Below are 15,449 nucleotides of genomic sequence, written 5' to 3'. Positions count from 1 at the left end.
GTAATGGAAAAACGATGCCGGTAAAGGATTACCGGCATCGCATACTGCTCCGGGCTATTCCGACCTAAGAAACCTGCATTAGAGGCACTGCTAATAATGGTGCTGCTAATAGCGGCAAGGGTGGGCATGCGGGCCTTCAGGCCGGCAATATCGGGATGCCGCTAACGGGAGGACATCACAAGTCAGGTGGACATGCAAAAACCAGCATCATAAAGGCGCTAATAGGGGATACCGTCATGCCGGCAATACTGGCATCGCAAAGCACCCCTAAACTGCTATGTGCAGTGTTCCCAACTGCCACAGGTTCACGCAATCAGCACATGTGGCGCAATGGAGTCTGGGCCAGCACAAAAGGAGCACACCCACACACCACATCCCTTCCCACACCAAAATGATTCCACTAGTAGTAGCAATACTGGGGCTGGAGGACATGCATGCATTACTAAACCAGCAACAACAACAACAGCAGGTACCACAGAGGAGATGCAGGAGGAGAAGGAGAGTGAGATAGGCTGAGCATGCCCCACCTGTGCAGCCAGTGGTACCACGCAGGCAGCCCCCAATCCTTCGCATCAGAACCAGTCCATTCAACCTAACCCCTGAGCAGATCGTGGACATGATACACAACAACATTGTCAGCCTCATTGAAATACCACCTACACCCCCCCTCTACTGAAGGTAGTGTTGGTGCTCCACTTCCTTGCCAAAGGCACCTACCAGCACACAGTGGGGCACATGCATGGCATATTACAACCCTTATTTTCTTGCATGCTGAACCAAGTACTGGATGCCCTCCTGAAGCACACAAGGGACTACACATCCCTACCATGGACTCCCCAGGATATTATTGATACACAAGTTGGCTTCCATGCACTGCAGGCAGGCCAAATTCTATAGGTGCCCTCAACTGCACCCACGTGGAGTTTGTGGTCCCGCATGCCATGGAGGCGGTGTACCGCAACCGCAAGCAATACCACTCCATCAATGTGCAGATGGTATGTGACGCCAGCAAGATCATCACACATTGTTATGCCCGATATCCAGGATCAACTCATGACTCAATGGTCCTGCGGAATCACATGCTACCACGCTACATGGAGCGACATGCAGGACGACGTGCCTGGCTGCTTGGTAAATTGCATGACAGGCACATGGCAGTGAAATGGGGGGATAGATGCACACACCACCATGGTGTCATTGTTGATGAGACAGCACGATGAGCACATCACAAAACACTGTTCGCCAAAGCATCCCAAACTGAACATGACAACCAAATCCCATAGCAAAGTAAGCTGGACACCTATCACAACATGCCACACTAAAAAACACCCCACATCCCACAACACGTGCACCACCCATCCTCGTACCTCACCCTCCGTAACACAATCCAGCAACATGCTGTGAATAATCACTATGTAGCTGTCTGCAGCAAATCACCACACAGGACAAGTATCGATGGGAGTGCACTGAACAAAACCACCAAGGGAATCCACTGCCTGTCACAGGGCCGCCACCACCAGAGGAGTGCAGCATGTCACCATGGGAATAATCAGCGCTGAATGACAAATAATGCAGTGAGTACTGCCAACGCTGCCAGTTAGTAATCATACAGAACACTACACATCACATATTCAACATGAACACAACGGTATGCGTCCACAATGCATGAGCAACATCAAGACAGTGTACACGTATATATCAACTTAAAGATGCAACCCACACCATGAGTCAATGGCACAGAACACATTGAGGGCATGAGAAATGTGTGCATACAACCAGGGAATTGTGCATGTGACCATCAATTCTCTACAGGCATGTGTGACAAGTACAGCTTTCCATCATGAATCGACTAACATATACCTTTAATTTCCTCTCATGCAGGTGATAGTGGTTATCCCTTGAAGCCGTGGCTCCTCACCCCTGTCTGAAATCCGCAGAACAGGCACGAGGAGTACTACAATCATTCCCATGCCCGTACCCGTGTGGTCATCGAGCAGACCTTTGGCCTGTTGAAAGCACAGTTTCTGTGCCTTAGCTGGTTGGGTTGGGGAACTCATCTACAGTCATGAGAAGGTGGCCAAGATCATCATGGCATGTGTCATGCAGCACAACATGGGTATCCGACGGAAGGTGCCCTTGCCCCCTGACATTGAACGGCAACCACCTGGTGATGATGAAGGGGATGAAGAAGATGTGGGCGCACATCATAGCGGTGCCGATGCACAGGAGGGACGTGCTGTGCGTCAGTCAGTGATTGCACAATATTTCTAACACACATGGGTGCAGAGGGTGACATGAAAGTGGGACAGAGGGCACTCGGTGTGGGATTACATGTACACTATGCACGGTATATCAATAAATGACACATATGCAATAAGGAATGTCCACTCAAGTTTTTTTATTTACACAACGGGTGTATTAAAATGTCCAATAGAATTAAGTGCTCAACCCCTCCACCTCACACACCCTCTCCCCCTCCCCCCAAAACTCCCCCACACACCTTCTCCCCCCTCCGCCTCTCCCCACAACTCCCGCACACATGGTGTCCAAGCAAATGCTTCATGTATCTGTGTCCATTGTCTTCATCAGGCTGCCCCTTCTACATCCTTCCACTTCCTGCACCTGGTGGTGGCATGTCTGATCAGCACAAGGTGCACGCTTGCCTACGTAGGGGGCTGGTTTGGGTGGAGCTTGATGAAGAAGGGGTGGCCACTTGCTCCAGTCTGGGGGCCGGACGTTCAGCCTACTGGCAATCCGCAATGTGGGCGAGGACCTGCCTCAGTACAGACACTTCCTCGCAGATCCTTGTGCTGCTTGCCTCAATGGCTTGCCTCAGGGAAGCAGTGTTGTCACACCCCTCCTGCCTTGCCTGGGCACTGTCTGTGACAAACTGCCTCATTAGGGCTGTGAGCTCCTCCTGGCACAGCGCTACCTGTCCCATCCACTGCACCCCGCCTGTAGACCAGTGGAAGTGGAGGGTGCATGTGTGTCATCCCCAAATAAATGTGGGTCCTCTGTGGGACTCATGCTCCCTTGTACCGACTCCCCTCCAGACTGCTCCTGTGTGGTGTCATGGTAGAAATCGACGGGTGTGACCTGGGGGGATGGGGCAGGACTTGGTGTTGCAGGAAGGTCCGAGGAGTCACCCTCGACAGGCACACACACCTGGCCCTGCACATCATCATCTGTCTGGGGTGCCGTAGCTGCCCATCCTGAGCTGTTTTTGTCTTCGGTGCGTGCCGTGGCTTGTCTGGGCCTTTCGAAGTGGAAGGCATGTTGCCTTCATCCCTGGCCCTCTTCTGGGGTGTAGTCGCCTGTGGGGGTGAGTCCCGGGCCTCGCTGTCAAGATCTGAGCCTGTGGGGGAGCAAGAGAGGGACGGCATGAGTGATGGTTTGACAAGCATCATGCATACATTTGTATTACTGCTCTTCTACGCATTAGAGGGGATTAGGCAGTGGAGTTTTGATGATCACGTTGCTTGCTATATGGGTGGAGCATGCAAGCATCCGTCGGGATCACTCATGTTGGGGCGGGCGTATGCTATGTGACATGCTTTTCTGTTGTTGCCTGCGTGCAGTTTGATTTATGCCATTTTCATATTTGTGTGGTATGTGTCAGGTATGGCATTGCCATGCTGCATGCATGTGCATGTGTCTGTGCTGCAGACGGCATGTATGCAGGGATGTGTCAATGTGTATGTATTGGGCCGTGCATTGCCTCTTTGGACAGACAAATTGGTGGACTATCATCATACTTACCATTATAGTGTTTTCTTAGGACACTCACCTCTTTCCGCCGATGAGGTGCCGCCACGCTCCATCTCGCCCACACCTTCTATGGCCTCTATGCCAATAGTGCTGGCGCAGATCTCCTCCCAACAGCTTAGCTTTATGGGTGAGCTAGGTCCTCCACCAGTAGCCATGGCCTGGCTCTGGTTTGCGGAAAGAATGTTCCTCACTCTGAGGCACAAGTCATCCCAGTGTTTGCAGACTACCTTGATGGTGCGGGGGTTGTTGCCTACGGCGCTGACTTTCCAGGCAACAAGTTGCCATATCTCTTTCTTTTTTATTTGGAAATCCCTCTTGAGGCTGTTTGCAAAAACGACCTCTGCATTGTCTGCAAGTGTCTTGGCCAGCATCGTGAGTTCATCCTCATTGAAGCGCTCTTTGCGCTCCCGGGAAGTGCCTTTCATTACTGCCTTGGGCATGATGCTGGTGCTGTGTGTTGATTTCTGTGGTCAGAAAAAGGACCCAGAGCCTGTGTGGTGAGGATGGCAATGGATTGTGTTTTTCAAGATGGCCGCCATGCTCTTTCCCGTTCCTGTGCGATGACGCTACTTCCGGTTCCGCTTATTTACGGGCACCGACTTAAGAAGCATGGCGGTAATATTGTTACCGGCATGGCGCAAAGCTTGAGCACGCAAACTCTTAATAGCCCTCAGTTATCGGGCTATTTATTACACGGACACAGTATTTGCTCCAATGCCGGTAAGGACTGTTACTTACCTCCAACCTCGTAATGACCCCCTGTGTCTGCAACCATGCAGGTAGTGGCACAGCAGAGGAAAAGCACAAAACAGGCAGGAGGCCAGGAGCAGATGAAGTGTCACAGTCCAGTAAAGATTGAGTAATATGCAGAAATGTACAATGATTAGGACACATTGCAAACTGGAAAACAGTGGCGCTGCAGCACTGAGCATGCATAGCAGACACAGTGGGGTGAGTCAGCTGGAATGTAATCAGGCCCTTCCTTACCTTAGGTAGAGAAAAGGTATAACAGTACCATGTTGCATCAGGAGGCGTGCCAGCGTTGGAAAACGGGTGAATCTTGAAAAATAGAGGTAGAAGGGGCATGGAATACCGCTGAGCCACCTGATTCCCGGACAGGCCCAAATGGGGAGAGGAATGATGCGTTTTGCTGCAGCCCTTTGCTGGGAGCCAGGTTCGCCTGCCGCTCCCTCGTAGTAAGCTGTAGATTCTGCTTCGAGCTGAGGCGAGCACAGGCAGAAGAAGGTGAAGAAAGGCTGAAATGGCCCAAGGCGGCCATGATGGAGCGGAGCAGAGTTCCTTGCAGCAAAGGAGCCCCATGAGGCTTACCTTTGTATTAAAGGCAGATTACATGGTACACACAGGCACAGGTGCACGCACTGGGCCCAAGTCTCATCAAACCCAGACAGGGAGCGGAATGAGGCCCTTTGCATTCACATGACGCCAGCCCAAGTCCCTCAGCCTTCCCCACAAACTCGGAAAACTGACTGAGCTACATGACTGGCAGCAGCGAAGAATGTGAGATTGCCCCTCCTCATCATCAACAGGGCAATCCTCCTTCTGCTGGGAGGTGAAATGCTGCCCCTCCACGTCCTCCTCATCTCCCACTGTCTTCCTTTCTCAGCATCACAGGTGCACCCTTGCCCTCTTAAAAAGAAACCAGAGACCCAAACAATCCTTAAAGAACATAGAACAAACTAAAGGAATAAGTCGAAACTCAAGAAACAACACTACTCTAATGGCAAAGCAACACAACAGTGAGTGGTGAGACAAGACAACAATACACTCTACTGTAGGAAAGGATTAACAAATGTTATGTTTTTTTGGGAGGTGCACGGTTAGGACTGAAAACATGAAAGTTGCATTTTTTGTTTAATTTTCTTAGGGGAAGGAGAGGAACATGGGACAAGAGTAGAGTACAGCTTTTTCATCCTTTTTTATATGGGTAAAGTAACAACACAAAGAGGCACAAAACTGGACAACAAATATGCTCCAACACACAACAAACCTAACTTCTAAGACTGCTCCTACAACTGATCAAAGCTCTACTCAAAACTCTCCAAAAGATCCAACAGCCCTGAAAGTGTGAGCCAGACCTGTATGATACCTTTCCACAAAACCGAGGAAAGAACCGGAAGTGTGCTGGGCTTTACATGGAATCTCAAACTGCTTTTAGGCAATTCTACTGATCTGATTGGCTGAGCAAACTCCCTGGAACTTCCTTTACGAGATTCTAGGGCTCTGAGTGGCTGGCAAATTAAATTAATAAATCAGAGATTCAAAGAAGAAGTAAGGCCCCTGATTGCAATATATATGTTCATGTGAGACCTAGAACCACACTATGAGTAGAGATTTGAATGCCCCACCTTTTGTACGATGATGGTGTCAGATAAATTACCTAGGAGATACTTGAGGGACCCGTGGTTCATATTTAATGACGTATGTCCAGACTCACTTCTCACCTTAAAATCTGAACCGCCAGAGCACCAGGGGCAACTCTGGTGATGATAGTGCATGGTACAAATGTCCTTTAACATTAACACATTTCTTAACATCACTGAAATATTATGCATACGTATGTTTGATTTTCACAATCATGTGAGTGTCAACGCCACTAGAATTAACAGCGCAGCAATTGCTTAGGCTTACCTGTGTAGTTGACTTTGGAATCGAGATGCATCAATATAATGTCACTGTCCTTCGTCCTTTTGTTGTAATGGGGATTAATGAGAATTTGATCAATCGTCCGAGACACAGTTTGGGGGTAGGTCAGGTTTAAATTGGTATGCAGGCCAAGCACTGCTTTCCATTGAGATGGCATTAGATTTCGCCTGCAGATTACAAGGAGACATCATAATTATTAGTTATGAAATGAAAGGAGATAATTATTCGGTGTGCATTCTTTTTTTTGTTAACCTTTGACCGCTTGCTTAAACAGATTGTTTTTTGGTGTTTGAAAAAGTCAGATGGTAAATGTAATTGCAATGCTTTTTTGCATACATTCATCATCACACGCCGCACTTGAAGCAGAATGATCAGTGGATGGCTGGAACCTGTCCAAGATACCATGATTTATACAACCGTAGCTAAGACAACAATGCAATTACAGAGCGGCCATTACCTTAATCATTATGATTCTTTAAAGAGCTATATTAAAAACCTCGACGCGATCAGTCATCACCGCCTGACAAAGATAATTAGGGCACTATATTTAAAGGGCAATGCATTTGTAAAATTGCCTTCCCTAGCATCTGTCCTAGACAGGAACAAGGGAATTATTGCAGCTATTAGTTCAGGTCCTTTCAGCAGAACAAATAAAATAACATTTAAAAAGTCTGGAAGGCAGAGCAGCCAACTATCCTGTGACCCACAGCATTCTGCATTTTAATCGTTGGTGTGTATACTAATAAATAATAAATACGCTGACACTTCGACTTGTAGTTTGTAGTAATTAAACATCAGCAATCAATCATATATGATTACTGAAATTCTTAAAATATCTGACAGTTACCAAATAGCTTAAATTAGCCTGTACCCAGGTGTTTAATATGTGAAGGTAATGCAAGAGTTTCCATATGCCACATGTTCGCCAAAACAAATTAAAGTGGCATTGTACTGCATGTGGCCCTGACAGTAGACATCTCATGAACTTTGACTGAGGGAATAGGATCATGTACATTTTCTGAACAATATTTAATAGAAACCAGGGATATCATTTAGGGGTCGCCAGAGGTCACAAGTGCGACCTCTGAACTCTCCCTTGCGACCTCTGAACTCTCCCTTGCGACCTCTGTGGTCTCCCTTGCGACCTCTAAAATAATTTTATTTTTAATTGTTTTCTTTTTTTTCTTTTTGTAATGCAAGCTCCTGGGCTGTGGCCAGCACCATGGGGCTCTTTACTTCTGGAGTGGCTCGCTTTCTTGTTCAGGACCCTTAAAAACAAGTCTAACACTTTCAGCACTGACCCTAAATAAGAAAGAATAGGAATACCAAATAAAGTGTCTTTCTGGAATTCGGTACAATAATTGCTAGACTCATTAAAGGTTTATTTCAGGCACACTTCATGGGTGAGTCACTGATTTAGTCTGTTCTTAAACACCTAAACTTAGCCTTTCATCCTTCTGAGGTCGATAAATGAGTACCAACACAGGTTGGGTGATATTGGGTGTATAGTTTTTCTAAATAAAGCGCTTAAGCGTAAGTGCTATATAATAACACATCATTTTCATTTGGCCATGGACGTCTGCTTGCATTCAGAGCAATTTGGTAATATATGCCCATACACACTGATCTTAACAATACATATGACGCTCCATTCTTGTATGAAATATACATCACATTATAGTGATATCATAACTATATTTTTCGTAGTGCACAATGCTATGTGATGCCACTTCCTGTTTTGTCAACGGGTGAAAGGCCGTGTTCCATCGCTTCCCGCGACATCACTTCGGGTTGGTGTCAAATGACATCACTTCTTGTGATGTCATCAGGGGTCAAGGGTCGTGTGATGTCACTTCCGCTACCCCTGTCATTTTGGTGAAATGACGTCCCTGATACAAACAGTTATTTAAAACTAGGTTAGAACTGCCAAAACGGGAAGATTGCAATCAAGTATTTGCTATGCGTTGGGTACATCACCTTTTTATTAATGTGGGTTTTGGAAAGCTCTATGCAGGCTTGAATGAGGAAGCAGATCTTGTGCCATACTACATTTCTCAATCCTTTCCCAAATAAGTTGCCCATCCTTTACGCAACTACACTTGTCACTTAAGGTGACAATGGATAGATTTTTGGTTTGATTACAGGGGCCAACATATACTTTGTACGTGCATAGGACAGCCTTCTTGTGGGGTTATCCAGTTTAAATGCAGGGATCACAGCCTGAGCTGGAAGCAGCGGATCTCACCGGTAGTAAGGCAAATTGGGGATGGATGGTAGATCTCAGGGGCTTTGCAGGAAAAACAAGGCCTCCAAGAGTGGCAAAGCTCTTGTTCTGTGGTAATATGTGGCATAGTGAGGGAGAGGGCGAACATGCTTCTATCCACCCTGGTGGACAAACCAAGGTGGACCAATTGCTGTGACAAAATAGGTCCAGGACACATGACTTAAGGCTTCTTGACCATTAGTCTGAAGATTCCCCGAAATATGATACAATTAACGAGGCTTCTGAAAGCAGACATAGATGTGGACTTGTCTGATGAACAGTGGTCAAGGGTATGGAGTGTGGGCCACCACTGTAAGATTGACTCATCATTGAGGCTTATATTGAAAACAGTACTATTTAGAATGTACTGGGCCCTGGAAAATGTGCTCCCTCTGGGTCTGTTGGAATCAGACATATATTGAGACTCTGTGCACATGGGAGACATCCCATTTGATTGATTTTATATTTGAAATAGGGGAGCTATGTCCGGTATAGAAGCCCTGGACATGGTGAATTTGGTGATGGGTGCTTAGATTCACTGTAGGCCTAAGGGGACGATTCTGCACCTTGGTTTAGTGTTGACTAAATGGAGTAGCGGTGGGTCTTGAGAGTCCTTTTGATGATTACAAAGGAACTCCTAAACGTATCTAAATTGCACAAAAAGCCTCGAGTGGAAGAATGGGCGTATGACTTGTTGTATATTGCAAGGTATACCTGGAAAAGGTGATATTATATGATAGGTTATTTATAACGCGCTTAATACCCAGATGATTCTAAGTGCAGCCTCGGGGATCGAATCTGCGGTGATTTGTGTTGTCTTGCTTCCAAGGCGAGAACGTTGCTCCTGAGCTATCCTCCCGGGTGGAAGAGATCTTACCATGGAGATAGGTATGCTGAGAGCTAGGCCACTTTTGCACAGTTCTGCACTTAGAATCTGGAATTCCAGGTGTAGTGTTATGATATGATATGATAAGTCTTTTATAACATGCCTGTACACAAGTGTTTCTAGGCACGACAAGGGAGGGAAGACAGAGGGAGGACAAGACAAACATTCTTACTAGGTCTTGTTTTATTCAGATCGTGCAAGTGAGAGAACGAGAAGCGCAAGGGGAAATGGGGCGGTGGGGGTGAATGCAAGGGAGGTGGGAGGGGAAAACAGAGCAGCAATGCTCTGAGTAAGTGCAGCCAGGGCAGCACTGATCTGAGAAGTGCAAGGAGGACAAGGGACTGTAGGATTACAGTTACATCGACTAGGTGCATAGTAGGCCCAGAGGCAGTGCAAGGATGACTGATCAAGAAAGAGCTTGGTACCCAGTGAGACTCTGAGGGTAGTCAAGCAACGAATCGGTACAGGAGACAGATAGGTCAGGTAGGTCAGCAGGGGAGAGAGAGAGAGAGAAACGGTGCTGGTGCATGCGACATGCTGTGGTCGCGCGTGCCTTTTCTCCCGCCAGGTCAGACCTGGTGGGAGAAAAGGGACCCGCAAGCACAACTCGTAGTTTGCCGGTCCGGGCCCTACGGTACCAGCAAGCTTGGAGTGTTTCTTGTGTTCCTTGGGAGCCGTGGGAGCATTTTCCAGCAAGAGACGGAATACACCAGAATTGTGTATACAGGCACCCAGGACGGAGTTGGAGCTGGAGGTAGGAGGTAATTTCATGCATTCCTCCTTTTCATCTACGTGCCACCATGCTGTATGGCTCCTGCTGATGACGGGTTGAGTCTATGCTCCGGCAATAAAATGTGATTGTTGCTCATACGACCTATTGCCCCAAAAACCTGACTGTTATACTACATTTTACCTTTATTAATTTCCATGAGGCCTAGTTTCCTGTTGGATCTACTTTGCATAGAGCAAGGGGATAAGGGGCAAGTTGGACTTTGCTGTTCGCTGAGTTATCGGGTGTTGTCTGCCCCTCTCCTTTTTAGATTTTGACCACTGATTCTGAATTCAAGGATTACTCGTATGTGTCAGAACCTGCCCCGCTATACTAAGTTTTAAGCCCAAAAGAGTGGAAACTTGCTGTGTGCTATGGTCTGACATGCAGTTCAATAATCACTATTAGCAGTTACCTGACCATGTGCTATTGTGTACCTTTTTTGCGGGTTGTGTTTAGTCTGCAGTTCATGGCTTCAGGGCTCCTTGGCTCTGACTGCCCTATCCACTCCCCACTGCTCCTCCCTCTCACCAGGCATTTGTATTTGAAAGAGGAGACCCGTGAGTACGGGGTGAAATGGTTGCTTGAGTGGTGATAGAAGTATGGAAGTAAGGCCTGCACCTACGGTTTGATTGTCCCCACGTCGACTATTGGGCACCTCTGCTGTTGCAATCCCTTGCATTAGTCACCTGTGGGCTGTGATTTACCCTAGCCCCTCTCCTCCCGATTTCTTTCCTTTTGCTGTATTCTGCATAAGACCGACTTACGCCATGAAGAAGAGCAAGATAAGGCGCAGATCGGGCCTGAATAGTGATGCCTTAATGAGGGGGAAGCATGGACGCAGACTCACGTTTGGTCGTAAATCTGCAAAAGAAGCCCCCAAAACTAAAAGGGGAAAAGGGGAACGATGTTTGGGGGGGTGGCAACCCAAGTACTCAAACTCAGATTTTGGGTATTTTTAATGCCATTGGGCAGATGGCAACCCAACTGATTAATATGGGAACTTTAGTGAGCTCACCAACGTCTGATGCCCCAACTATCTGTGCAAGTGCCAAAAAGGACAGACCTCAGCCTACCATGCTACAGTTAAGCATGTCTAGCCACATCTGCATGCACCTATCTAGCTCTATGCAGTCCTTGCACAATAATGGCTCCCTGCTTACATTGTGCAAATCTCTAGGAGGTAATTCCCAGGATACAAACAGTATGGTATGTCTTGATATCCAATCCAAGAATATATCTGGTAGCCCTGAATTGGAGGCTTTGGCTGCTGACCTGGAAGCAACCACAGCCCCTAAACAGAGCCATGATACACATTTCCATGAGTGTGATTCTTATCTGGCTGTGGAACAAATAATTCTGTACCTAAAGACTATGATGGCAAAGTTAGAGGCATGGTTTTTGCTCTGCTCTGTGGTGGCGTCTGACCATCGTGGTTTGGAAAAGAAGTTGGACACATTTTTTTAACAGGATATGAGAGGGAAGGATGTAAACACCCAGCAAGTGGTAAGCAACCCACCAACAGGAACCAACCCGGAAGACACAGGTGTGGCCCCTTTATCTTTACCAGAGGAGATGCCCCACTCTATTATCACTCCTTATGTGCGCTGTAATGTTGGCTCATGGGGTAGGTCAGAAACACGGATCTCAGTGTCCTCCAAAGTATCAGAGGCCCATTGAAAATCAAAAGACTCCCTGAACATTGAAGCAGGGAACAAGGTGGATGCCCTCAAAGCTTTGTGTGAGGAGATCTCCATGATGGAGAAATCGCACTCAGAGGCACTAAAAAGTAACACAACCTTGAGGATATCGACAGAGCATGCCCTTGTAAGTACTGTGCCCCTCCCAAAGCCTCTTCCTTTCCAGTGTGCCAGTATTAGCACCAATCCTGTTCAGTGGAGGAGTCTTTGGAGGCGTCCTCCTTAATTAGAAGTGTCATTATCTATTTCTATCTATTTCGAACTGGCCTTTGCGGGCAAGTGAGACACCTGTTTAGCACAGCATGACATAAGGCAGCAAACAAGAAAAATGATCATTGCAAAGATAGCAATTATAACAACAATGATTGAAATACCATGTAGAATGGAAGAGAAGAGCCCAGTGAACCAAAAGTATTTTGAATCCAAGTTAATAGTGAGCCGGCAAATTCTTTGTTTATTTCCTGTAAGGTGCTACCAACACACCTTGGAGTCGTTTTCTGATGTCCTCAACCTGGGAGGAGTTGATAGGTGCTAGCCGCACAAATGAATTATAACCCTCTGTGGGTGAAGAGTGCTATTGTGGTGCTAGGTGTGTCATTACTATGAAATTGGCCTAGCCTACTGACAGCTGAGTGGTTATAGGTGGTGGTGGCAGTATTTTGGGAGCTAAAGTATTGGCTTAGCTGATGTAGAAGAATCCCCAGGGGAAGGAAAGGTTCAAATTGGGACAAGAAGGGTCATTGATCAGTAGGTCACAATGCCAATCAGGAATACTGAATGGGATGGGATAAAGGGAATTCCACCACTGGGTTACATAGGAGTGTGGTAGCATACATAGCAATCAGAGGCATTCATTATGTCAGCATAGGCCCAGTAGAAGTTGAGGAAGGTGTTGCTGTCAGGGTGTAGGATGGCAAAGGTAGGGGAAGGCACAGCCAATACCATGGTAAGGAACAGCAACATGTTGGAAAGAATTCAGAGAGTGAATATTGAGTGCATCTCAGCATTATTCCTAACTTTAACAGTCCAACCCTACAGATATTAGGGCTTTGTGCCCAAACGTTCCAAAGTGTCAGTCATTACAGGAGCCAGTAGACATGAGAGAGGATGATGCAAATCTTCGGGATCTCTGTAAGAATGACGATGCAAGGCAGTCATGAGGGTGACCGTCATCAGGTGCATCCGGGACGGAGTCAGAGTTGAGTGGGGCACATCTGATGAGAGTGATGTTGGTGGCACTGAGGAGCAGTTTTTTTAATACTTGGTGAGATGTGCAGCATATAGGTATTGTGGATTAACCCTGTGGAGGAGTGCTAATACAGAGTATGGCACTGCTACGTTGATGTGGTATGCTAGGGCAATGTCTGTTTTTGTAAGGAGAAGGGCAGCGGTAGCTACCGCTCTGAGACATCTGGGGAAAGCAGAAGCAACATAGCCTAACCGCGAGCTAAAATAAGCCACAGGGCGTTGTGGGACCCTGTGCTTCTGTGTGAGTATGCCTACAGCATACCCCTCTTTCTCATCACAGAACAGGGTGAATGATTTAGAGAAGTCAGGAAGGGTGAGGGCGAGGGGAATGGAAAGGGCAGTCTTGATGTTGGAGAAGGCTGTGGAAGCGTCAGGAGACCAGGTGAGTTTGGCAGGTCGGCAGTCTTGAAGCATCTTTTGCATAGGTGCTATAGTAGACGCATAATCGAGTAATCAGGGACAGCAGAAATTGTTAATTGCTAAAAAGGAGCGCAGTTGTCTTTTAGTGGTGGGAATGGGTCATTGTAAGATGCAGGACACACAAGAGGGGTCAAGGTGCCTAGCACCATAGGTACATAGGTACCTAGACAGCGGCTAGGCAGAGCTGCAATTTTACCTTGTTTATTTTGTGACCTTCTGCTTGCAGGGCAGTGAGGAGCACTTTGGAGTCAGAGAAGGAGTCCTGAAAGGAATGTGATGCTAGGAAGAGGTCATCAACATATTACATCATAGTGGAACACCCCGGGAAGGTGACATCCTGGAGGTCTTCCTGCAGAATCTGGGAGAAGAGAGATGGAGAGTCAACTTAGCCCATGGGGAGGGATCAGTATGTGAGCTGACAACCCTTGTATGTGAAGGCAAAGAGGTTCTGAGAGTCAGGGTGGACGGGAACAGAGAAAAAGGCAGAGGTAAGATCAATGCAAGTGATAAATTGGGTATTTGGCAGGATACAGTAAAGGATGGTGAAGGAGCCTGGAACCACTGCATGTGAGGGTATGTCCGCCTTATTAAGGGCATGTAAATCATGAGCAAAATGGAACTTGCCCATGCCTTGTTTCTCTATCGGGAGTATCAGAGTATTACAAGGGCTTGTGGTGTAGTAGAGGATGCCCTGGTCAATGGGGGAGGAGAGGAAGAGGACAGGCATAATACCTTCCTGCATAGATCCTATACTGAGATACTCATAGCAGAGGGATCTCAGGATTAAGAGTGAAGCAAACAGGTTTGGCATAGAGAATATGGCCTACATCGTCATTGGCGTGGGCAGCCCTGAGAGTAACTGGCAATTAGCTAATAAGGTGTTGTACCTGTGTAGCTTAGATGGGTGTGAGGAGTGATGAAGTCTCTGGAGGAGGCTCTGTGCATGTGGGTTGTTGGAGGAGGAACAAACATTCAGCTTGTCTAGACTGTGGAAACTCTAGGTAAATACCATATGGAGAACAGTAAATGGTACAATGCATTTTGCAAACCAGATCAATACCCAACAAATGTGCAGGTGAGCAAGTGCTCAGTAGAAAGGCATGCTGTTTTTGATGGGACCAATAGAAACAGACAATTCATTGGAGACCGGTGTGGGATGGTGGTGCCAGACACACCAATAGCATTTACAATTTCTTTAGAAACATTGACATGTGTAAATTCAGCAGCTTGTAGCGTTGAGTGCCTTGCACCTGGGTCAATTAAACAATTTACATGTTGTCCCTGGATGTTACATTCGAGATAGGAACTGGACAAATCCAGCGCAAGAAAAGCAGCATACAGCATGACAGGGTCCCTCTGGTACTGTCATTGTGGACCATAAGAGATATGCATATCATGGTAGCCCCTCTTAGGAGAAGGAGGAGATTGAGGTGGCGGTGGTGGGGTGGAGGGTAGAGATTATAATTGTTAGGAGCAAGGAAATCATTACATGAAGAAGTGGAACCATAATGCTGTGTTTCGGCAGGTTTGGTAGGACATTGTTGGATGAGATGGCCTGTCTGTATGCAATATCTGCAGAATGGTTGGCTTGGCTGGGGTGGCTGGGCAGGAAAAAATGGGTGTGCAAAAGTCTGTTATGACTGGTGGCCCTGTTGAAAAGCTGTAGGAACCTGTTGGACGTGGGCCTAGCATGGGGTATTCCGCCATCCCAAGCCCCCAGAGGCAGTTGTT

General features: G+C 47.1%; 1 protein-coding gene across 1 annotated transcript in view; it reads right to left on the bottom strand.

The window, feature by feature from the left end:
* TMPRSS15 (transmembrane serine protease 15) overlaps positions 1–15,449 on the bottom strand; it is a 1,663,368-nt gene that overhangs the window by 63,369 nt on the left and 1,584,550 nt on the right. Inside the window, 1 exon segment of the mRNA XM_069636234.1 lies at positions 6,418–6,599. Coding sequence (XP_069492335.1) covers positions 6,418–6,599 — 182 coding nt within the window.

This window comes from Ambystoma mexicanum, chromosome 7p (genome assembly GCF_040938575.1).
Source record: "Ambystoma mexicanum isolate Mex_15411 chromosome 7p, UKY_AmexF1_1, whole genome shotgun sequence".
Lineage (NCBI taxonomy): Eukaryota > Metazoa > Chordata > Amphibia > Caudata > Ambystomatidae > Ambystoma > Ambystoma mexicanum.
The sequence above is the reverse complement of the archived record's forward strand: the minus strand, read 5'-3'. Positions and strand labels throughout refer to the sequence as shown.